General features: G+C 41.1%; 1 protein-coding gene across 5 annotated transcripts in view; it reads left to right on the top strand.

Moving 5' to 3' along the window:
• LOC124151847 (protocadherin Fat 1-like) overlaps nt 1-26326 on the top strand; it is a 243775-nt gene that overhangs the window by 48451 nt on the left and 168998 nt on the right. For all 5 annotated transcript variants that reach the window (XM_046524511.2, XM_046524510.2, XM_046524507.2 and 2 more), the window contains exons 4-5: nt 7808-7869; nt 23706-24029. In XM_046524511.2, the coding sequence (XP_046380467.2) occupies nt 7808-7869; nt 23706-24029 (386 nt within the window). The remainder of the gene's footprint in view (nt 1-7807; nt 7870-23705; nt 24030-26326) is intronic.

Raw genomic sequence — 26326 nt, 5'->3', positions numbered from 1 at the left:
TGGACGGTGGAATCGAATGTCTTAGGCGGTCTCCTTGATAGGGCTTATGACCTCTCTGCGCCTATTCGTAGATGTGTCCCTGCAGGGATGGGGCACACACCTGGAGGGACAGGTCTCCTCGGGGCTGTGGTCAGCGCCCATGGCACATCAACAACCTCGAACTGGAGGCACTTATCTTGGCCATCACTCACTGGAAGCAGGCCCTCAGACACGCCCGGCTCTCCATCTTGATGGACAACATCACCGTCGTTTGGTGCCTTCGGAACCAAGGAATGACTCATTCGACCTCGCTCCTTCAACAGACATTCAGATTGTTTCACCTGGTGGATCGTCTGGGGATTCAGTTCAAGGTTCAACACATCCTGGGCTGCCGAAACTTCCAAGCGGATGCGCTATCTCGGCCAGGCAAAGTGGCTCCCACAGAGTGGAAACTTCACCCAGACGCCTTCGCTCTAGTTTGACTGACTCTGTGGTCTAGTGGTAGAGTGTCCGCCCGGAGAGCGGATCGTTCGAGGTTCGATCCCCGTCCGCGTCATACCTGAAGACGTTAATAGATGGTACTTGTTGTTACCCTGTCTGGCGCTCGGCATTAAGGGGCTAAAACCAGGACTGGTCTCGGACTCGGAGTCAGTATACTGTGTCTGAATGGGGTATTCATGTTAGATTGCGGCATGGTATCTCAGTGGGCCCCCCATGCTCCAACAACCCCGCATGAGATCCGGACGGTCGCCCCCACCATGGCGCTACACAGCAACTGCTCTCTACACGCCATCATGGGGGTATGTTTCTGGCAATCCAACACGGCCTTCACCAGTCACTACCTGCGAGACGTCGCATTGAAGGATGTGCAAGGCATGCACAGCTTTGGTCCGTTAGTAGTGGCCCAGCATGTCACCACTACTACATGTCATTGACCACGCCTCCAAGTCCAGAGCCAGCCTCTTGACCTCCCCTGGCGTAAGCCCTGGACTTAGAAGGTTCATGACTCCCATACATGGAGTGGTCACCCGATGCCGACCACACAGCCGAGGACGGGCTGAGGGAATGGGAGGTTCCCATACATGGAGTTGTCACCCGAAGCCGACCACACATCCAAGGATTGGCTAGGGAACAGAGTCTGGAAATAAAGATGAAAGTCCACAGAAAGTTCCGTCTGATAAAGATGCATTGAGTAATGCAGAATAAGTAAAAAATCTAGTAAAATCCTAGATATTTTTTATGTTTGTCTACTTATCCTGCATTACTGCGTCTAAAGGGACCAACCCATCCGATGTTTCGAACTCCAGAGTAATGTGAGGATCCGCGACGTCACTTCCCTTGGTCACATGGGGGCTGCATGATGGGTTGGCCTCTCAGCTAGTTGGAGCAGCTTCTTCAAGCAAATACCTTCACACAGCTCTCTGTCAAGAACAAGCAGTAATATGCATCAAGGAATAATGCTGGATAAGTATACAAATATAAAAAATATCTAGGATTTTACTTTTATTTTTCTCGATTTCCATGGAAAATATTTGTACTTAATTCTCAAAAGGGGTGGTGGATTTCGTTTCCAGAGCACAACTTGAAAACTGAAAGATTTTTCATCTAATCTGGGACATGTATTAAAGCTCTCAGTGCTAATGTTGAACCCATTCGACAGAGAGTGCCACTAGCCGTGCATCTAATGTTAAACACATTCGACAGGCGAATAGCATAAGGACACCCCCCAAACAAAACTCACAATATCTATTTACCAGTAGGCTTGCGAAACATTTAAATTATTTATGACATGCATTTATTTCATTCGATCTTAAATGTTTTTGTTAGCTGACTTAAGAAAACACTGAAGTTCCATAATTTCTAAAAATTAGCAACTTTCATGTAATTCATTGTAAACTAAAACAATCTGAATCGTAACATCATCGATTGGATGGAATTTGTACGATCATGACAATGGTAGTAAACAAACAACTCCATATGCATCGTGATCTTGTAATACTATTAATATCATTTTGTTACATCCAAAATAGATTTCTAGAATTAATTACACAGATGTATAAATCTTTGTAAAAAAATAAATAAATTATTTTGTTGAGTTTGCAAATGATTAAATTTGATAAACTTTCTGTCCTTGACCAGCTGTTGACAAGCAGAAAGACGTAAGAGACATGTTTGGATGTGGCCTAAGTCACAATGTAACAAAGTCAACAAACACTTTGAATAATGAAAAATATTTGATAATACGCAACATCTGAACTTACATACATTTTAGGTAAACCATTCAGAAGCAAAATAATGCAGATTGCGAAAAAATAATAAAAATACTTGCAGTTTTATCTATCGTTGCAAAAACCGGAAGCATGTATCTCCCACATCGAAGCCAAATTTGATCAAACTAGCATCGAGAAAATTTCGAAATAGATTCGCATGTCTACTATGTTTACTACTGGTAGCAGTATTCACTACTATGTGTTATTTTTTTTATCCCCCGCCCAACAAAGTTGGTGGGGGATATAGAAACGGGTTCCGTCTGTCCGTCACATTTCGTTTCCGGAGCATAACTCATAAACCGTTTAATATTTTTTCATCAACCTTTGCAGGTCTGTCAGGTACATGCTGAACTAGTGCCTTTTGCTATTTCGAAATTTTAGAAATATTTATTTTTTACGTTATCATGGCAACAAGATGGACTTAGGTTCTGTGAGGGTAGGGTTTGTTTCCGGAGCATAACTCATAAACCGTTTAATATTTTTTCATCAAACTTTGCAGGTCTGTTGGGTACATGCTGAACTGGTGCCTTTTGCTATTTCGAAATTTTAGAAATATTTATTTTTTACGTTTCCATGGCAATAAGATGGACTTAGGTTCCAAACTCATCTTTTTTTTACAATTTCCATGACAAGTTCCACCTCGGTTAAAAAAGGTTAAGGTTTGTTTAGATTTAATTATGTCATAAATTCTGCAACAGGGGCGGGGGATATATAGTGGTTATCACGCGAGTGTGTTTGGGGATGTTTAATATCCTGCATTAGGAATAAACATTGTGTTTATTCCTAATACAGGATATTTAACATCCCCAAACACGCAAGTGTGATAACCTCTTTATCATATAATGTCATTCTTTAATTCTGTGCTTCAAAATCGCTTTCCTCTCTCACAAATGTTACCGAAACATTGCGAGTTTTCCTGGAATGCGCTCATTAATATTTTTACGTCACAGGGTAAGTGATGTGTCAGTCGGAGAGTGACAGTAGCCAATATAGTTCCAACTGAAATCTGTTTCTTATACAGAGGCAAAGCAACATATACGCAAAACAACAATTGTTTTTAATTGCCTTTCGCGGCAATCCATCGGTCTGGCCGCTAGAGTAACTGCCCTTTGTCAAAGGGGAGCTACTCAACCCTACTCTATGCCACGTCACGGCCATGGTCAGACGTTGTTGACAGTTGGTCTATCCTGTCATAACGTTAAGAAGTGTAGTCAGATGTACACACAGCGACAAAACGAAACAAGGTAACAATTCAAACATATTTCAGCCAAATCCAACTATTTTAATTTGTGGAGGTTTCAAGCCGCAGAGGTCTACAAGCACTGATCCCGCTTGGCTAGGCCTCGTGCCCTCGCAAAATTGTTTCGAAATTTATAACTCCAAAGTTGCCAAAACTTATAAAATGCCTTAGCTACGTCACAGTTAGACACTGATTTTCAGTATATTAGACTGTTCTTTTGATAATGATAGCAATTATCCCTGTAGTTTATCCAGATTCCAGATGGTTAATTCTGACTCGATCGCAGAATGACGAGGGTGACGCCATGTTTGTTTATAAACAGTGAAAGTAGTCCCTACTTGACCTTTGATATTTGCATCTCTATCTGCATATGACCCCAACGGATATCATTTTTATACGTTGGCTTTATCCTGCCGAGAAGCCTACCCATTATATGATAAGGCTCGTTAGTGGCAAACTCTTGTTCTTGATTGCCGCCGATGTGTAAATCCGAAATTGTAGTGCATTGATCCCACTCTCAATGTTTTTGTAATTATTTTCCGACATCGATGGGGAGCAATATAATTTTTTAAATTTTTGTTTGTTTGTTTAACGCCACACTCAGCAATATTCCAGTTATATGATAGCTGTCTGTAAATAAACAAATCTCGACCAGACCATCCAGTGATTGATATCATGCATCAACCAAGTCAGCGTGCCTGACCACCCGGTCCTGTTTGTTGCCTCTTACAACAAGCATAGTTGCCTTTTAAGGCAAGCATGGATTGCTGAAGAACTATTTTAACTCAGATCTTCACGGGTATTTAACATATTGATATGCCATAATAATAACAAAATATTATTGGTCTATCATTGCAAAAAGAACAATTTAGAATATTACAGATGTTGTTAAAAACGTTTTCTGAGAACCCCGTCCTCAGAATGGAGGAAACTAGGTACATTGCGACTGGACTCAACACAACTCTTCTCCTTATGCACGCCATGGGCTCACTCCTCCTTATTCGTCGCCAGGCCTATATTGAGGAGGTTGGTAGGCGTCCGTTGCTTTTGTTTGACTTATTCACGACCGTCCGTACGTACGTCCCACCTGTTTGTTGCCGCGATATCTCAAGAACTAAACACTGGATTGTCTTCATATTTGGAACTATGGTGTATATACAGACTCCGCAGACACCAGTCGGTTTTGGTGACCTTGATCCCATTTTCAAGGTCACAGCAGACAAATCTGCTTTTGGAGTTGGAAAACGGTGTTGCCGCGATATCTCAAGAACTAAACACTGGATTGTCTTCATATTTGGAACTATGGTGTATATACAGACACCGCAGACACCAGTCGGTTTTGGTCACCTTGACCCCATTTTCAAGGTCACAGCAGGCAAATCTGCTTTTGGAGTTGGAAAACGGTGTTGCCGCGATATCTCAAGAACTAAACACTGGATTGTCTTCATATTTGGAACTATAGTGTATATACAGACTCCGCAGACACCAGTCGGTTTTGGTGACCTTGATCCCATTTTCAAGGTCACAGCAGGCAAATCTGCTTTTAGAGTTGGAAAACGGTGTTGCCGCGATATCTCAAGAACTAAACCTCTCGATTGTCTTCATATTTGGAACTATGGTGTATATACAGACACCGCAGACACCAGTCGGTTTTGGTGACCTTGACCCCATTTTCAAGGTCACAGCAGGCAAATCTGCTTTTGGAGTTGGAAAACGGTGTTGCCGCAATATCTCAAGAACTAATCGCTGGATTATCTTCATATTTGGAACTATAGTGTATATACAGACACCGCATACACCTGTCAGATTTGGTGACCTTGACCCCATTTTCAAGGTCACAGCAGGCAAATCTGTTTTTGGAGTTGGAAAACGGTGTTGCCACAATATCTCAAGAACTAATCGCTGGATTGTCTTCATATTTGGTACTATGGTGTACAGGCGGGGGATATTTCGTCACTCTGTGACAAATACTTGTTTCGTCAACCCTGGTCATCAGAGAATCTCTTCAATAACAAGGTTCAGGAGGTTTATGAGAAAACTCTCTCCACTGCTCAGGCTGAAGGCACTGTGCAGGCACTACAGATGTGTATTACCTTAACAGGGAACATCCAGATTCTTTTGGTAGTGTCTTATTGGCCTATTCGGACATGGCTTTCCGCACCTGCTCCGACTCGCGTGAGAGCCAGACATATTTCCTGGTCTGCTGAGAAATCCACACACTCGTCAACCATATCTGTGTCTGGATCTACATGTGTTCCATTTGCAGAACACATCGATGGCTAGGGGTTCTCTATGGTGACGACTGATGCTATTTGTTACACACACCACCTTTCTATGGCCTCCTTGTATGATCAGAAATGGTTATCTTTCGAGGCTTATTGTCGTCAACATGATATGGATCCCACTGTGGCTTCTACTCTGTTCATAGCTGATTTCTTTGTCTATTTAAGTGAGACCAAACATTTGTCAGGCAGTACTATTGCCAGTTATGTCTCAGCTGTTAACTCGGTCCTTGGCGCCTCCTGTTCTATCCTTCTTGCCACTGCTCCTGAACTCACTGCCATCCTTAAGTGAGGGTGATCAGCGATTAAAATTTTGATCTCCAGCCTGGGACTTGTGACTGGTTCTACGTCACCTCCTTGTTAATCCCTACGAACCTCTCTCCCATGCAAGTTGGTGCCGCTTACGCAGAAAACTGCCTTTCTTCTGTCTTTTGCCAATGCGGCACGCGTCAATGATCTCCACGCTCTCGACGTCAAGTTTGACTGTTTCCATGTGCAGAGGTACATCTTGGCTTCATGTGGGACTTAGACTTCATTGTCCAAAATTAATGCCCTGGTCAGGCGGATCGACCATTCACTATGGCCCCGCTGACTAACATTGTTGGGTCTAGTGATACAGAGGACATCTCCCTGTGTCCTGTTCGTGCATTATGTCACCTGTCATTTTCGGCATCAACGTAAACTTCTTTTCCTCACCACCACTGAGGAGGGTTTCTGGATTATTTCCAAGAATACCCTGTCGTTTTGGTTATGTTGAAACTTTCTTCAGGCTTGCGCCCATGCTTATTTGGATCCACCTAGAGCTTCCCTTCCACATGAAATTCGGGCGCTGGCATCCACAATGGCACTCCACAACAACAGCTCAGTCACAGATATCTTCCGAGGCTGTTTTTGGCGAACCGACTCTACTTTCACCAACTTCTACCTCCGAGATATGTCCATTGAGGATGTCGAAGGACCTGCTGGGTGTTCTCATTTTCGCGCAGCAACTCGTCGTCCCTGCCGACTTGGAACGGAGTGCCTGCCATTTTGGACGCCCATATCGGTACGCCTGCATGTTTGTTCTTTCTTTCTACGGAATGATCGCATTAAACTCCGTACCAAGGGTACTATGTATCGTGAGGGTAACTACGGTTCCCGATCAATCAAGTACCTCCAGGTTGCAATGTAATTACGGGACTAGTAAAGTTGAACACGCCCATAGGTTGAAGACAAAGCGGCAGTCTAGTCAAGTCCGTGCTCTGGACCGACCTCTCAATTGCAAATGGGGATATGCAGTTGTTCTAACCTGCCGTCCTACCGTGGGATAATTGCATACTGTTGTGAAGTTAAAAAATATAGGGAATCAGAGTATTCCCCTTATATATATACGTATCCTGACACAACTGGTCATGACTGCCTGCCCGTCCATCCCCAGAACGTTGGATCCACTTATCACCTGCCTACGGGTGATCATGGAAAAAGTGATGAGTAGTGCAGGAGCATGCTGGGAGCGAGGTGGTAGGAGGGTGTATTCTGGTGAGGATTGTTTTCACAATGTTCTGCACTGTTTTATGATTGAAGCAAGAAGGAATATTGCATCCTGTTGTGACATGATAAGTATAAAAGTTAGGGGAATACAGTGATCCCTCGCTACAACGCTACCTTTGGGGTCCAAATAATTGATGAGCGTTATAGACCAGAGGGGAGGAGGGATAGATGACAAAACAGTATACATGCTCTGCCTACTAACACGATCTAGTAGTTGTTAATGATTCAAGGTGTAAAAAATGATTTATTTATTTATTTATGTGTTATTCGCTTTAAAAAACCGTTCGTTCACCTGAGTTGCTGAATAGATATGATGTGGTGTTTTACTGCACAAAATACTCGAATTCTCTGCCGCTCCAACAGCGGGGTGCCTACATTATGCTTGGGTGCACACTTTAAGGTAGTTAACTATAGTTGTGCAAAAGTTGCTTCATGCCAATGGGTCCTAGAATGTAAATAATCAAAGAAAGTGTCAAACTCTGTATGTTCTTTGTGCATTTCTTCAGGCATGATCAGCACCACAGGGAGAGCACTGAACAGAGAAGATGTTCCTGAGCATGCAGTGGAGGTAGGACCTGGAAGTCTTTTCTTTGCAAACATAAGGCAGTGATTGGGAAAGGTAGTCACAGTTATGTTCCAATAATCCCCACAAAATCCGCCCTGTGCTTGATGTTTCCACAAGGTATGTAAACTCTTTCCCCTGAGAGAGGTTCGTTTCAGTGTAGCATTTTCCTATATTTCTTGATTTCTGAACATTTATCCCAAAACCTTTTCAGTGCTGTTGTACAAAAGACATAAAGTGAGGCACATTTCAAAAACGTGGGTTCTGTCTTGAGCTAAAAACAACAACATTGGGTTGTGATGGCAGACGACTGTCAATTTTGAACTGTCAGCGGATTAAATATTCCCTGAAATTAGTTGCAATTATTTGTTATTTTAAATATAAACAAAGCATGGTAAACATTAATCAGGTAACTTTGAATCTTGAGAAATGCTCAATAATTATGTCAGATCTTCATCTTGGCCTATCATCTGGTCAGCCAGAGAACCTAACGGGCACAAGATGGGGTACTGTAAGTATGTCCGATGCCGACTGTTCCGTATCATCACCTGCCACCCGGGATCCAGCCAGTGGACTTCTAACCAAGTTTAGATGGCCATCTCAACAGGACATCCAACAGCTGACTACTTATTGAAACATTCCTTTTTGTGGAGTTTATAGAAAAAGTTGATGGTCTCTTGCCAGTTTTGAGCCTGAGGAATAAGTTTTGACACAGATGATCATGTTGGGATATGCAGGCGGCCATAGGCCTTTTCCATCTCAACACATAAGCACTTCATTCTCGTTACAAGTCTTTGTCATAACCCAGGTTGAGCATGGCATCCAGAAATTGAAATCTGACTAGAATTAAATTAATCAATGAACTCTTTCAACACCAGTCAACCAGAAGCTTTTACTGCTGTGACACCAAGTTCCCAGAGACTCTTTTGTGATAGATGAAGCCAACATTTATCAAGGAAAATATCTGCTTGTAAAACATTTTTGCTACTACATGTTATGCACCATTTGAAAGGTCTAATCCTACTGCTTATACATATGAAAGTTATGTTTATCACATTATTATCCCCCTCCTCGAAGTCACATTTCGTTTCCGGAGCAGATCTTGAAAACCATACCATATTTCTTCACCAAACTTAGCACATAGATAGGTCTAGTGGTGAACTGGTGCCTTTTGATAATTTTGGGATTTTTAAAGAATGCTTTTTCGAGTTTCCATGGCCACGACTTTGACTTATAAATGGTGGTAGTCCTCGTTTCCGGAGCAGATCTTGAAAACCGTACCATATTTCTTCACCAAACATGGCACATAGATAGGTCTAGCGGTGAACTGGTGCCTTTTGATAGTTTGGGATTTTAAAAACAATTTTTTTTTTAGTTTCCATGGCCACGACTTTGACTTATAAATGGCGGTAGTCCTCGTTTCCGGAGCAGATCTTGAAAATCGTACCATATTTCTTCACCAAACTTGGCACATAATGTCATCTCGCAGTATTGAATACATTTCCTTTCTTGTTGGTAAGTTCTGCATTGCTTGTGTATTGAATACATTTCCTATCTTGTTGGTAGGTTCTGCATTGCTTGTGTGTATGTTCCTCCAAAAGTGTCATATATGAGTATTTCATGCTTATTTAAATAATGCTTTTACAGCTTAAATTAGTTGGAAATAAAAAACCCGAAAGCTGACACATTCATTTTGTCCAAATTAAAGCTGTCAATGCTAATGTCAAACGCATTTGACAGGTCGAATAGCATAAGGACACCCACAAACAAAAGAAGGCTTTGCGTAACATTTGAATTATGTATGACATGCGTAAATGCTCAGCTTGCTCTATATCCAAACTTTCAGTTGTTTCTATTACCTCAAAAAGAAAATATCGTGAGTTAAAAAGGTTTTGGCCAAACTTCTCGGCACACAACTACCAGAAACGGCCATTGTTGACTTTTTGGTTCTTCAAGTTGAGCAGCATGCAATCCGATATTTTCTTTATAATGTTATCATTTTTAACATTCGATCATATTTTTCATTACCTGATGAAAAGAAAACCCTCAAGTTCCTTTATTTCTATAAATTAGCAAATTTTGGTGTGATTAATTGTAAACAAAAACAATCTGAATCATAACATCATCGATTGGATGGAACTTGTACGATCATGGCAATGGCGGTAAACAAACAACTCCACATGCAACGTGATCCCGTAATAGTATTACAATCCTTAGTTACATCAAACTTAATTTTCTAGAATTATTTACACGGATGCATAAATCTTTGTAAAAAAAATATCACATTTTTATCGAGTTTGCAAATGATTTCGGTTGATAAACTTTCTGACATTGGCCTGCTGTTAACAAGCGGACCAAACGTAAGAAACACATTTGGACATGGCCCAACACGGGGTTTGTTAAGTTGAACAAAGACAACAAACACCGCGAATAATTAAAAATGTTTTAATATACACAAAATCACAACTTATATACATTCTAGGTACACCATTCAGTAGCAAATAATGCAGATTTCGAAAAACAATCAAAATACTAGCAGTTTTATCTATCGTTTTTATCATTGTACCCAAGATACTTTGTGAATTTATATCTAAGAAAATAAGACAATAGATCTATAATTATGTTGATGTTTTCATGTATATTGCCAACAATAGTAAATGAGCAGAACATATTATAATAAAACATTTCTTCAAGTTCATAATATGATTATGACTATGATCCTTGAAATTGATTGTTTGCTTTTGATAGGAAATTGACATCTTGTCACTGAAGAAGAGGCCAGTTAAGTTGGTTAAACCTAAGTTAATTGTATTGTATTGATAGGAAAGTGATAGTAAATTAACTTTATGATACTAAAATTAATGCATATCTTTGAAACTTAAACAAAATTATTCTAGGTACAGTGCCGTGCCAGTTATAACCGTCAAATATTTTACAAGCACAAAAATGTTTTGCGTAGCGTCAATAATGCTCGGAACCATGTTAAATTTGATATGACGTCACTTTGATTATGTGACCGTCACATGATGTCCTTCAAAGTGTGGTCTGCTGTTTTGATCAAAACATACGCTAATCAGTGCAAACATGGGGAGAAAATCTAAGGAATTGAGTGGTGATGTGAAAAGAATAGTGTTAAAGTTATAAGAAGAGGGGAAAAGTTATCAAGCGATTACTGACCTGTTGGGGGTTCCCAAGTCTACTTTGAGTAGTATTTTTGCTAAAGTTCAGCGAACGGGTTCGGTAGAAAACATCCCGAGACAAGCTAGACAAAAAAGTTGTCAGACAGAGATCGCACCGCGCTGTTCAGACTCGTTAAAAATAATAGACAGAGACCTTTGAAGGACATCACTGGTAATTTCAATTTGGTGAGAGACCAACCTGTCTTGAAAAGAACAATTCAAAGGGAATTACACCGAGAAGGATTCTACAGGCGCATCACGAAAAAAAAGATGTTTGTGAGGGGGGTGAACAGAAGAAAACGTGTCTTGTGTCTACTCCGAGTATGAGGAAAAAAACTGTCAATGATGTTTGGAAAAATGTAATCTTTACTGATGAGAGTCAGGTGGTTATTGGAAATAATAATCGTGTATACATTTAAAGAAAGGAAAATAAAGCCGATCGACCCGAGTGCATGTGTCCCCCTCGAACCAGGAAGTTGAGTTTGATGGTGTGGGGGAGTATCAGTTATCATGGTGTGGGGACTTTGGTGCGTGTAAATGGTAACATCAATGCCCAGAAATACATAGAAATTGTGGACAATAATTTGTGGCCAGTAATTTGTAGACATTTTCCAGACAATAACTATATATTTCAAGAAGACAATGTGCCCGTTCATAGGGCAAATATTGTGAAAAAATTCATCGCCGACAATGCCATAAATACGATGGATTGGCCAGCACAATCACCGGATTTAAATGTTTGGCTAAAACTAAAGCAAAAACTACAGGACACCGTAAACAACATCACTAACCAAGATCAGCTGTTTGAAGCGATCCATATCACTTGGCAGGACATTGAGCTAGACTTTATTCGTGGCCTTTATGAATCTATTCCACGCCGGATATCTAAAGTTCTGACAATGAAAGGTCATCTGACCAAGCATTAAGGTATGTAGATAATTTTTTCATTAATAAATGACGCTCTGTAAAAGCAAGTCGATATGTAAACAAACGGCGGCCATTTTGGATCGTACGAATATAACTTGCACAGCACTGTAGATCTACAAAATCACATACCCATTTGGGTACCAAATCACTTGAAATTATGGGTATAAAAATCACGACATTTCAACTGGATTTTGTGAAACGATGGGATAAAAAAAATTATCTTCTGAACGATTCCTTTTCACATTTTAAGAATTTGTTTTACGTAACAGGTAAAGTAACAGGTAAATCTACATATTTTATCAAAAAAATATAAAAAATATGGACACCTCAGAAATGAGGACATTTAAAGTCGTAATTCTACCTAACTTGTCCCTTGGCTTGACTTAGGTCTGTCAAAGAAAAATCCTTATGAAAATCTTTTTTAAAAATTTTTATGACACTGACAATATCAGGCACTTAACCAAAAAATATTCAAGGAAAGACAAATATGTTTTTGATTGAAAGTGTGACTTTCCTTCACAATTCTTGTTACATGCTAGCAGGGGCACCTTTATACACACCAGCTGAGGAAGTCGTGATACAGTGGTTGCATACAAAGGAAAAACAGGCTTGGAGCAGTACATGTATGTGCAAAATAGACCACATTAGGTGAACTAAAGTCATGGGGTGTGGCAAGGAAGACTGAGGCAAATGGATCATGATAAGGACCTTTTCTGACTGGATATTCTGAAACCCATCAAATGATCAAGGATGTCAGATCAAAGGCTGGTGATGATCTGCATTTATTTTAATTTTGTATATATTATACTGACTGATAGACGAGAACCTGTTGACCACAGTCCACAATGGTTAATGTTCCTCCAGGGACATGAGGCTCACTGTCAGACATCCAAGCATACTGTAACAAACCTGGAAAGTCATGCCAGACTAATTACACATTATTTCATCGGTGAGAACCCAGAAAAAATCATATTCAGCAGAAGTGTTATTTTGAAACACGTTTTGTCAAGCCCATTTTCGCACACCTGTTGTGGAGGGTGATCATTGCTGATTGACGATATCCAAAGTTGTATTGCGTGGGATACACTTATTATAGTGAAAACCAGCTTATCAGCGTGTTTGACGCAGAAATATGAATCATGACCATTTATACTCATCGTAACATTGAATGGTGATTCTTAAATTTCAACAAAAGTTCAAATAAAAGATACCAAGAAACTTGCATGTGGCATGTCGTCTACCGTTTCCGGGTCACTGGAGCAAGTCAAATGGATGAAATAATATGTCATACTGTCATCATGGTCATATGTCAAGTCATACTTTTATTTCATGTTAGTGGTGATTACTGATACAATGTATTGACTTATATTTTTGCTGTATCTGATAGGAAAATATATTTCAAAATTGACTTACTGTTTTGTTACGAAAGATTATCAGCAGACTACCCCTGTCTGTGACATTACATCTGGTGACCTTTACACTTACTGAAATATTGACGTCAGAATTTATGATATTTTTTAACTTATCCTGCATTACTCCGTATTGCATTTACTGCTGTCTTTGACAGAGAGACGAACTGTGTGAGATCCAGCTGCTGAAGAAAGTTGTCCCAACCAGCCCAGGAGGCAGCGCCCTCTCACAGTCGGCACGTGACCCGGAAGTCATGACGTCACACCAAAAGACATAACTGCTTTGTCACCTCCACGGACGGACGTACTTTGTATCCCTTGTGGAAATTAAAGCTTATTATTTGTTTTTTATATTTTGCGTGTTTCTGCATTCATTATATGCTGCTACATTGTTACCTGTTATGGGCCGTGACCTTAGGGTCTTCCCATTCGTAAATTGTAACGTTTATCGCTCGTCTGTGGCTCACGTCACAGTAATTTACGGGCGCAATGTTGTTCCCGCCATTTTGTTTTCTTTCCCGCCATTTTGGCCTACAGATTGGTTTCCATGTCTACCTGTACGCTTGGTGCTACCACTCAACCAGGCGCCTGTCGCAGTCCATCCATGCACGGATGTTGGAAACAATAGACCTCCTCTACCAACACGGCTGTCACGAGGAACCTTGTTTCATCAACCCTTCGCTATAAGAACGATAGCGCCTATAGGCGTTCAAGGGATGGAAAAGATCGCCTTCCTTCGTCCGGTTTGATCTTTTCGACTACGACACCTTCCTATCTTCCGCCTTGACTACCGGACACAGTGTCGATTTGATACTTAAAGTCCCTCGGCCGTCCCACTGACCCCTGTTGCATACCTGCCTCGTATCGTGTTGTAGTCCTCCATCGTCACCTCGATATAAGAACAGGAGTACTTATACGCCGCTTCAGGGATGAAGACGATCTCATTACTTCGTGCAATGGCCATATTGCCTCGACTTCCTACTACCCGGTTACGTCGAGGCCCCGGCGGTCGATTGTGAAGCTGGTTTACTTCATCTACTTGAGGTTGGCTCGCAGGCGATCACACCTTTTTCCGAATCGTACCGACGGTACGCAATCGCAGACCCCTGTTGCTGACTACCTCCCCTGCCACCTTGTCAGTGGCTAGTGGCCCACACCAGCCCACATTGTGACCACCTGTGATCCAGAGATCAACACCATTGGCACAGCAACAGCCTCGAGATAAAGGCTTATCCAGGACGTCACTTGCTGACAGTGCATTCTTGGTCACGCCCTGTTGATCGTGTCCACTGACGACGTCACCGTAGTGTGGTGTTTGCGGACCCAGAGTACTCACCCCTCTCCCGGCGCTACAAACTCGACCGGCGCCCCCGAGAATCACCATCTTCGGCGTTCCAGGCGCCTCAAGCTCTCCGACGCCTCACGCTCTCCGGCGCCTCGGGCCAGACTATGTCAAACGGTCGACACCCCAACCCTAGATCTGTTTGCCTCATATCTGAATGTGGCCAGCTGTCGTCTTCCATTCCACCTGTGCCGGATACGACCGCTGTGGCAGTCGAAGCCTTCCATCGTTCCTGAGAAGGATTACGCGCGCGCGCTTTTCCGACTCCGGTTCTCCCTCCCACGGTTCTTCAGAGATCCAGGCCACTCGACCCCTGCCATTGACTTTGGTCTCGCCTTATTGGTCAGCCAGAAGTTGGGTTATCGACCTCCGAAACATAGCCAGAGACAACCCCTGGAACTTCCGGTGTGGTCCAACCTTCTGTGCCATCCACACGGTCTGTTGCCACACCCTCATACCCGCATGTTATCGTCTGCACGCCTGACACACCTGCAGAAAGCCAATGGTTATTCGGCCAGAGCGACCAGGGCTATTGCTTCAGCCCACTGTCCATCTACAGGGGGACTGTATGCTGATAAATGATGCTTGTTCCAGGCATTTTGTTCTGACAAACGCCAGGATCCAATGACAGCGTCACCGCAGATCCTGGATCAGTTCCTTCTGTACTTGCGTAGCACCCGTCGGTTGAAGGGCTTACCACCCCCACATACCTGGTCGCCATCTACTCCGTTCTGGCCATCCTGGACGATCGGAGAAAGACGAAAATTCCCGACCTACGGGCCTGGCTGCGCTCGTTCAGTCTTGAAGACCTGAAGGCCAAGTTTGGACCGCCTGCGTTGGATCTGAATGTGGTCTTCAACGCCCTTCGAACCACCCCCCTCGTCTTCCTTCTACGACCTTAAGTAGAAGACGGGTGTTTCTACTGGTTTTGACTACTGCCGCTCGAGTCCATGTACAGCACGCCCTCGACGTCTCCCGTGCCCGGTTCGAATGCGGTACCCAGGGCGCCGTTCATCATGGACCGTACTGGGACGTCAGCGTAAAGACTCAACTCCCAGGACAGCCTGATAGATCATTCCTTGTCCCCTCCCCCCTCGTCCAGTGTGGGTGCCGAGGATGAGGATGAGCGTCATTATGCCCAGTAAGGGCACTGAAGGTTATTCTACGATCTAAAGACTGCCGCAAGTCTAGGAAACACCTTTTTCTGCCGGTCTCCCCTTCGTCGCAGTCGTTGGTCAGCCGGAATACTTTTCCCTGTGGCTCCGGGCGGTCATCCTTAAAGCTTATGAGCCGCCGGATTGGACCCTCCCCCCAAAGGCTATCACCTGAAATAAAATGAGATCAGGGCGATCGTATTTACACTGGTTCTTCATGGTGTACTGTTCCATCCCGTCGTTCAGGGAAGCCTGTTCGTGGCGATCGGACACCGCCTTCACCAACCACTACTTCCGTGATGTAGCCTTGAAAGTTGTCGCCGGCGTTCACAGTTTTGGTCCCTGGTTGATTCTCCGATACCCTGAGCGGGGCCCGTCGACCTCTCTGGTGTTTATCACCCCAGACGAGACGGCTCTCTTGCGTTCTGCATTCGCTCTTAGGTCAGTTTTAGTTTTGGGTTACCCGACTCATTCTATTGCTGTCAGCTATCCGGGTTTTACTTTTTGCATCAACTCTCGTTTCCTGACGACAGGAATGGTAGTAGATGTGGACACCGGCGCCGACGCCAACGCCGCTGCTTCTCTGGTACCTGAGCGGTGCCCGTCGACCTCACCGGTGTTCCTTGCCTCCAGCCTAGAGGGCTCTCCTGCGTTTCGCATTCGCTCTTGGGATTGGTCGTAGATTTTGCCGCCGACGCCGCTGATTCTTCGATTCCCCGAGCGGGGCCCGTCGAACTCTCTGGTGTTTATCGCCTCAGATTAGAGGGCTCTACTGCGTTTCGCTTTCGCTCTTTGGTAAGTTATATATTTTGGCTACACGCCTCATTGTATTTCGGTTACCTATTCTGGCGTTTCGTTTTTGCATCGACTCTTGTTTCCTGAAGACAGGAATGGTCGTAGATGTTCCGGTCATCACTTGTATGCGGTGCGTATTCATCGGACCTTGACGAGGGTTTAATATGGTTCACATCTGCAGGTATGCCCACCGGCCATGCTGTCTGATAAAGATGCAATACGGAGTAATGCAGGATAAGTTAAAAAATTTAGTAAAATCTAAATATTTTTTACATTTGTATACTTATCCTGCATTACGAAGTCTAAGTGCCCTCCCTTTCGCTAAGCTACCTCCTCACGAAGTTTCAGATGTTATGTTTAAAGCAGTTATGTCTTTTGGTGTGACGTCATGACTTCCGGGTCACGTGCCGACTGTGAGAGGGCGCTGCCTCCTGGGCTGGTTGGGACAACTTTCTTCAGCAGCTGGATCTCACACAGTTCGTCTCTCTGTCAAAGACAGCAGTAAATGCAATACGGAGTAATGCAGGATAAGTATACAAATGTAAAAAATATTTAGATTTTAATTTTAAAAAAAATTGTTTTTCTCTCATCATATTTATCGGAAAATGATGAATAAAACATTTTTCGATTGAGAAGATCGTCAACTTTCGCCAAGGCTTATTTTTAAACGCAATGTAAACTTTGTTGATATTAAAATAGCAATAAGTTATGCGGAAGTCGGGCGAAGCGCGCCATGTTTTATTTTAGGATGTCTGCTAGCACCATGACACAAGTTTTTTATTGTTGTATATCGTAAATATTCAACCACAACACTTGAAATTAGGATTGGTGAATATTTATAAGACATTAATTGTTTTCTGCAAATTTTATAACATGACACGTTAGATTAACCTGAATGTTCATATTTCTGCAACTGACATGACGACCTAGAAAATTAAGGGTTTTTTCTGTTTAACGTTTGGATAATAAATTTACTGAAATGGCCCATACTTTACCATCGCGCTGTTTTTTGCCGATAAAAAGAAATCAAATTTATACTCAATAAAAATTAAGATATCAGAGATATGATTATTGAATCAATTTTCACAAATGTTATGATAAAAAGGTTCCTTGCATGAAACGCAAACCACCTTCAATAACGCAATTCAGGTAAGTTCAAGAAAATTTGGCATAATGCGCTCTAAAGAGGGTGGGTGATTTCAAACAGTCAGTGTTTCACAAGACAAGGGCCAATTGAAGAAATATTTCGCACATTTATAACTGATAGAAAACTACACATTACTATATAAAAATATCCTGATGTTTTCAATCATACCAAGGTACATGACCAAAGCAAGCATTTCTGATCATAGGTCTGAAAGTTTCTCAACAAGGAATATTGGTTATGCCCACCGAAGTTCCAGAAGGAATCCGTAAGAAGACTTTGGACGTCAGTCAAAGGCCACCAGTACAAGTTTCTGGTACTACCGTTGGGATATCCATCACCACCTGGCTGTTGAACTCAAATTACATCCCTGTCCTTCAAACTTGCTCACATCCAGCTATTGCGTCTACGTGAATACATCAATTATATTCTGTCAGCCAGTCAGGACAAGAATCAGCTTCGCCAAAACACAACTTTCATGATCTAACTACCGTCTCATCTTGGTTCCTTGTTCCTGCATCTGACCCAATCAGAGATCAAGCCAGCACAAGACATCTCTATTGATGCTGGATTCCAGCTTTACAGGGAAACCCATGTCCAATGGAGGGTTAATTCCTTCAGAAACTGCAGATGGTAATCGATTAGCAGATCAGCCTGACCACACTGCTAGGAAAGCCTTTTGGGAAGACTATAAGTTCATCTCATACAGGCATGGATTAACTCTGTAATGTCACCAAGGTTATATATAATATTCTAATATCTTTTCCGCCAACATTGCCAAATGATCTTAATTGGTGGACATTACTGGAAATGTCTTGAAGGCATTCCACATGTATTTCCAGCACCTGAACACCAACTCCACTGGGTAGCTCATATGGACAATCTAACTATTCTAGGGCTATGGCATCCTTCTGAAAGGGACCTTCACCTCATTTACCTTAAGATGGGAGTCCTTCAGTGCACTTGACACATGTAACCACCGTTTATCCCTATCTTCGATCCTTGTGGCCACAGAAAACACCATGGTGGTAGCTTACCATATTTGACATAATAAGCTCCCACAGCGATATTTGCTAATATATATAATCCCAATAAACCCCCCTTCCAATTGATCAATGAATATCAAAACTTATTTGTTCGTGTATAATACTCACTCGTGTATAATACGCATCTTTAATTATTTGCAGTTAAAACCTGGAAAAAATATATTTCTCATGTATGATGCGCACAGACTTTTCTGAAGTGTCATTTCAGGCTCTCAGTATATATGACTGTCATGATCCATCATCAGAAATAGAATATCAACAAATCAGTTTTGAATTACGCATATTAACCCTTTTGTTACACTATTTAAGTGTTCATTGTATATCTGGACTTATGTTGTAATCTATTTTATAATTTCTATTCAATATTTCATTCAATAATGTTTACATTTATTTTGGCAAAATCGTGTGTCCCTCCAATACTTACAACTTCCTTTTACCCAATTCTATAGGGCCCGCTTCACCACATACTGCAACAGCGTCAATTCATATTATTCAATGCAACAATGATCATATTTTCTTCTGTTTAATTTTTAATGAATCTACACAAAGATAAGCATGTCATGGTAAACTTTCATCAAGAAAATATCTCAAAATGTGAATTTCCAGTGGTGTAGTTTTCCTGTGTTTACATCACATTCTGTTATGGAAGACATGAGGAGAGGTAGGGTAAGTTTGAAGTATAAATCTATATTGTTGTGCACCTCACAGTCTCAGTTTTATTAGCATGTTTGTATAGTTCTACAAAACAATATTTGAAGTGCCAGTCTGTTCTGATTTCTGATTGTTTAAAAACGAGCAAAAAATCTGGTCATGTGATATGCAAATTAGCCTGTGGCAGTGGTGTTATGCAAAGTTAAGTTACAAATGAGTAGCTGAAACAAAGAAATGGTAATAAAGTGGTAATATATCATCTTTATTGCTGAAAAATAAAAGTAAGTGGTATAAGATAATTTTTGAAAATCACAAAGACAAAGTGCATGTTTTATATTTTATTTTTCAACTTTACCTGCTGATTACTGGTACTTCCTGTTTGGAACAATGGCGCTGACTAACTTTTCTACTCTTCGTTAATGTGGAGCTACTGTAGCACAAATACGTAGATATGTAAGTTAATACGTGAAAGCATTCACATAGTATTATTTGTAAGAGACATATATCTAAAGGGTAAAATACTGATAGCAATCATTTTCTGCCTTCGCCTAACCACAAATCTTTCAATTCTGTTTTTTTTTCAACCAAAATAATAAATAAATAAGCGCCCCCTATTTCTAATTTTGAGAGTGCCCTAGGCACTAATTACGTTAAATACGGTTCATCCAGATACAAGGGGGAACCAAGTTGATAGATTGGACAAGTGATACTAAACATTTATTTGCCATATCAGCTAGACAAGTGAAGCTAGTCGCATAAAGTTCAACATTATGGCAGACAGCTATTCCCTTTGGGGAAGGAATGTGACAACAGAATGGTCTCGCCACATGCAGGTATCCCAATGGATAACAATGGTGTAGGACATACCTCATGTGGGCCGGTTTTCCACATGTCTTAACAACAAGCTCGCAGTGTATGGCAGCCTTGTGCTGGAGCCCCAAGCTTTTCAAGCAGAGGCGTTGTCCAAGGATTGGACAGTGATATTGGTGTATGCCAACACACCTTGGCCTCTCAAAGACAGTGTCCTGTGGAAAATAGAGGACACAGACTGCACAAATGGCCAACCCAGCTGTGGTTCCCCAGACCCCTCAGACTTCCGGAACACTGAGGTCTCATACACTAACCCAGATCAGATGTCATTTATGGAAGTCAACACAGTCTCCATCTTATCGAGCGTAAGATGCAGGCTTCCGGTTACTCCAAATCTTCCTCAGCATCGGTGGTAAGATCTGCCATCCATGACAACAGATGGGACTTCTGCCAGTTCTGAGTTGCGCCATTAAACAATATACAAACTACGTGTCAGAGATGGGACCATTACCTCTGGTATATTCTGGCAGTGATGTTATACAGGTTTATGATTCTTAGGAATTATTGTGGGGAATACATATTAATAAAGGCAGTTCTTTTCTGTACACTGTTTGGTTAACTTTTCTGATTTCAACACACAGATGAATACAGTGGTTCAACTTGTAAAACAGATGGAACAGGTACTTGTGTAACAGGTACAACTGGTAGAACTGGCACATGCTTGAACAACATGAACATGTACAAGCTGGAAATGAAAGCAAATACACGCTCTGTACATTCCTGAGTTACGTAAACATTTCTATATAGTGGCACAAATACATTTTTAATTGCCATAGCATGTATTGTACACATTGTGGCCACATGATGCATTTTCTGGATTCTAACATCAATATTTCTACCCAATTTCCACAGAATTACGGCTTTCAAGTTTTGCCCTTGCCCTTTTATCATCACATGGACTTAAATATGAAGCCCTCTCCGTCACAGTAATCCCACCCACCTCCCCAATAATCTGCATCCAGGTTGCTGATGTTGGAAAGGCGTCAGGTTTTCCTTATGCGCATGTGGCTTGGGAACCATGATTTTAACAGTTGCACAACTAATAACTGATAGTAGACAGTGAAGAGGACTTCTGCTGAAAATCTGAAGGTTTTTCATAGTGTGATGACAGCCGAAATATAGGATTTCCAACAATTATGTAATGGAAGTTATTAATTCCTTGAATTATTAACAATAACTATTGTTTGTAATTTGGCGACGAAACTCTTGGAAATAATGGAGAATTCTACACTGAAACAATGTTCGCAAACTTACTTCTCTCAGTTGAAAGACTTCCTGCCATTCACGATCACAGGAGGTGAATTTGAAATTAAGGGGCCTTTTTCCAAATTCAGTTTGGCAGTGGGCAAAACGTTGTTTTACTTTCAATTGACCTTCTTGAAATTATCATAATATATAAAATGTCCATATTTTTTTCTATTGTTTCTGAATTTGCCTTTGAGACTGACTGTCAATTTTACACATTTTGTCTTTTGCTTTGTTGGCCTGTTGTCCAGTCGTTAACTTTGTTAATGTTTCCTTACCCTTTTTACCATGAATCTGATGTTCACTTTTGATTTATTTGCCGTCCATGTCAGGGTTGAAGAATAGGAACGTTTTTGTACAGTGTTCCCTCGTTATTGCGCCCTTCAATATGGCGCTAACTCGTTTATATCGCACGGTAAAGCATAGCTCCCAAAATTTACAAACATTTTCAATAAACTCAAGTTTTCCAATGACACGATGTTTTCCCCCATCTCAGAAAACTTTATCAGCTGATCACCGCGATCATGTAACACAGGAAATACCAGTCAACAAATCCGAACTGAAGTACGCAATTTAATCCTATTGTTATAATATCTGGTAATAAAAAAAATTGTTCATTGTTTATCTGGACTATTGTTTGCAATATTTATTTGTAATTATATTCAAAATTTAATTCAATAATTTTAATAATGTTCACAATTTTGGCGAAATCGTATGCGAAGTGATCGGTAGATCCGCAACTCACCGTTATTAGTAGAAACCACAGTCAGATTACTGCTATTGATGCCTTGAAACTAACTTTAGTTGCAAGAGAATGGATACACATATCATAAATGCCATACCATGACTTGCTAAAAGTCATATTTTAGGCAGTTTGACTATTAAATGTCAACGTTCGGGAAGTCCCTACGGTGTCTGGTCAAAATCGTTCCATACGTCAAAAAATATCCTGCATACAATCTGTACCAAAGTGCTACGCTTGTGGTTCTTATAATTTTAAGTATATATGGTGGAAGCTGCAACTAAAATAATTGGAATATTGGAATATATTATTCCTGATAAGATAATAATTTCAGATTCAATTTTTTCCGACCATTGCGTAAAATTTCTTTAAAGTGTTATCACTCGGTATGTTTTAACTAAATCACCAGTAGATTGGGAGGAAACGTGTGCACAGCTGATTACTATTTCCGGCTTAGTTTACGAGAAAATACACATGGTAATCTTAATCTCTGCATATAAAACAATGCCTTTGAGAGCAGGAAATACATTTTAAATGGTAAATCATCATGTCAAGTAATGTTTTAAATCAAATTTCATACTTTTATTGACCAAGTTTATATCAAGTTCGAAACCCAGCATCTGGAATTAATGTTTTAGAAAGTTTGGTCCTGTGCCATGGACAGAAGGATAACCTTTTGCATATAACAAGAATGGATAAATGTGTTCATGAGTTCGAAAATATCAAAAATTGTTTCTTCTGCAAAACTATTGATAATCTGCAGAGCCCTCCTATTTTAATCTTTAGAACTACCGACTCTGAGGGCTAGTGAATAGAGCATCTGCCCGGGGGAGCAGAAGGTCTGAGGTTTGATCCCCGGCCATGTGATACCAAAAGATGTTAAAAGATGGTACCTGTATTTACTCTGAAGCGATCTGTGACAAGGACTGGTCGGCTCAGTCAGTATACTGTGTGGTATTCATGTTAAACTGCAGCATGGTATCTCAGTGGGCTAGCACTATAACATCGGCATTAGTTCGATAGCAGCCCCACACACCCACACATTGCTTAGGCCTTAGTTTTACTGCATAAGACAGCATTAGGTATCAAATATGAATATAGATAGAAATTGCTGTGGTTAGCTGTAATTTGGTAAAGTTAATATGGTTCATGATTTCTGGTGGATAAGGTAGGGATTGGGCTGCTCCTGTTTTTGTGGGTACATTAAATTTACTTTACTGTGAAACAGGTTTTCGTTGATACTTTCAGAATTCAGGGTATTGTCTGTCCACTTTACGGAAGTTAACAAAGCACATGATGAAATTTTAAATGAAGTGACATGTTCTTTGCTATTTCCAGGTAACAATATCCGACAACGATGCCCGTTCTCCGCTCTCATCCAAGACCCGTGTTGTCATCAAGGTGCTGGATGAGAATGATAATCGACCACAGTTTGCTGACAAGGCTCCAAATATAAAGGTTCTTGAATGTTTGAGAGAAGACAGTGACATTGATGTGTATCGTGTGGTGGCCAAGGACCACGATGAGGGACAGAATGCTTATCTTACGTATACAATCAAGTCCCAACGTGGGAATGGACAGACCCAGTTCAGAGTGGATTCCGTTACTGGGGTTGTATACTCCACCAAGGATCTTGTTCAAGGAAGGAAGTATGAGCTTCAGGTAATTTTACGATTTATGCCTTGGTCTTCAGAATAGAATTTGTGTGTTTACTTGATTGTTCAGTGTACTATACGTGTGTCATTATCAAAACGTGGGACATTATTAAACTTGAAAACACCAACTTATATTGATGTAACATGAAACATCTAAACGTAACAAATTGTTGGGACATTTCTGGTGTCCCCTGCCGTGATATTGCTGGAATATTGCTAAAAGCGGCGTAAAACCATACTCACTCACTCACCAAATTGTTGGGTAAATTATGCAAACACAAAGAAACATGATTTTGACATATTTTAATTGGATAGGAGCAACAGAAGAAAGTCAGTCCTTGGTGTAACCATTATAGTTATCCTATCTTTTCAGCCTGGTTTATCACTTTTGGTGAGAAATAAAAACAAATATTGATAATATTCTCCTCTGTGTCCCACACATAACAAAACGATAAATTTTCAATATTATTTTTTTGATTAATGTTCTTTGCACTGAAAGGGCCAGTATGTGGAAGGTTCTGGGTGTTTTTAATTACCAAGTTTCATGTCACACCTTTACTTCATGCACGATTCAATTCTCAAACCAAAAACAACTGAGCTCCTCACAGCATTGCCGACAATCCAACCTCTCCGTTAAGTAACTTGATTCGATCATCAGCCTGTATCTCTGCCACATTGTCACGCCCATTTAAGATATTGCATATGTTTTACATTTGTAGTTGACGAGTCTACAGATTTAGATAAACTGACATAGAGAAAATATCCTAAAACGTGAAAAACTATTTCATTTTTATATTCATCCTTTGTTTACATTGGTTGTTTACATTGGTCCATGTACTGTCATCAAAGCTCTGCGGAGAGCTAGCAATACAGTCTCTTGGATGTGTAAAACTATGTTCTCATGCAACTGACTGTCACAGTTGTAGTAGAATATCTATATAATTATGAAAAACAATATGTTAAGCGCACCAAAAGGCCTCTCTGTTCATATAAATGATCAATATTTAGTTAATGATTAACAATCTCTATGATCTATATCGATAGCCAGCCCTTATGCCAAGTTACTTCATTGCACCATCGAAGCATACTGGTTTGCTTTAACTTCAGTTTTCCAGCACGATGGACTAGGAGATCACCCTGTTCTCAAACACACTCTTGAGATGTTTCTTATTGGAGGATGTCAAAACTCCATGCTTATTCCCAAATAGGACCTCGCGGTCATTTGTCTGAACTTTTGGAGGATCTATTTAAACTTCTAACATCTGCTACTTTGAAACAAAAAGTCAACTAAGCAGATTTCGTAATAGCCATGGCCATGGCATTCATATTAACCAGGGCCATAGCAGCCTGAGTCTCTGAACTTCCTGCTCTCGTCTTTTCCAGTCTCACACATGCAGAAGATTGAAGTTCAATTACTATCAGTTTCTGTTTTGAGTATGTCAGGATTCCACACACTTTCCCCTAATGGATAATTTTACTTGGTTTATCGGTACTCTCAGAGGTGATGGTGAAAAATCTGAAGATATTATTGTGTAATGACCGTGAAAATACAGGATTTCTGATGTTATCTGTTGGAGGAAAAATTGGGACACAATCCTGGCATGATGAGCATGTGCAATATCATCTTGAAAGATGAAACGTTGACGAACAGGTTGTGCAAATGGCACCACGAGTAGTGCAATGATGTGGTCCAGATAGCATTGACCTGTGACTCTAGACAATGGAGCGCCGTTCGGCCAGTCAGTGTGATACCACCCTATATTCTTGCTGTACAATGTTAACGTCCACAAAACGCTCATGAGGAGGTCTCCAAACTCGATTCCTTCGGTCATGGAAATCGTGAATGGACCTCAATTCATCAGAAAACATGACATTAGCCCAATGTCTATTATCCCATTACTGAAATTTTCTACACCAAATGACATGCAGTAAGTTGTGGGATGACACATTACGTTGTGCATGGAAATGCCATCTGTGCAGATGATTTCGCACCATCTGGACATGTACTCGTACACCAGTTGGCTGTTGCAACCGGTCCCTTATCTGAGTGGCAGATTGCAACCAATTTCTTAATGCCATCATTCTGATTAATGAGTCTGGGCATTTGCCATCCAGAGTGGTGTTGATCATCGATGTTATGTGTTTGTTGGTATTCGGGGCCACAAGCTGCTGATGACAGATTGAGAAACATGCAGCATTTGGGCAACAATATGCTAATGTGTGTCCACCTTCAACATGTCTATGGCACTTAAACATTCAGCATGTTGCAAACGTTGCATGATCACTTGCTGTTGGTGCCTTTAT

This window comes from Haliotis rufescens, unplaced genomic scaffold, assembly GCF_023055435.1.
Source record: "Haliotis rufescens isolate VD_foot unplaced genomic scaffold, xgHalRufe1.0.p SCAF_7, whole genome shotgun sequence".
NCBI lineage: Eukaryota > Metazoa > Mollusca > Gastropoda > Lepetellida > Haliotidae > Haliotis > Haliotis rufescens.
The sequence above is the reverse complement of the archived record's forward strand: the minus strand, read 5'-3'. Positions and strand labels throughout refer to the sequence as shown.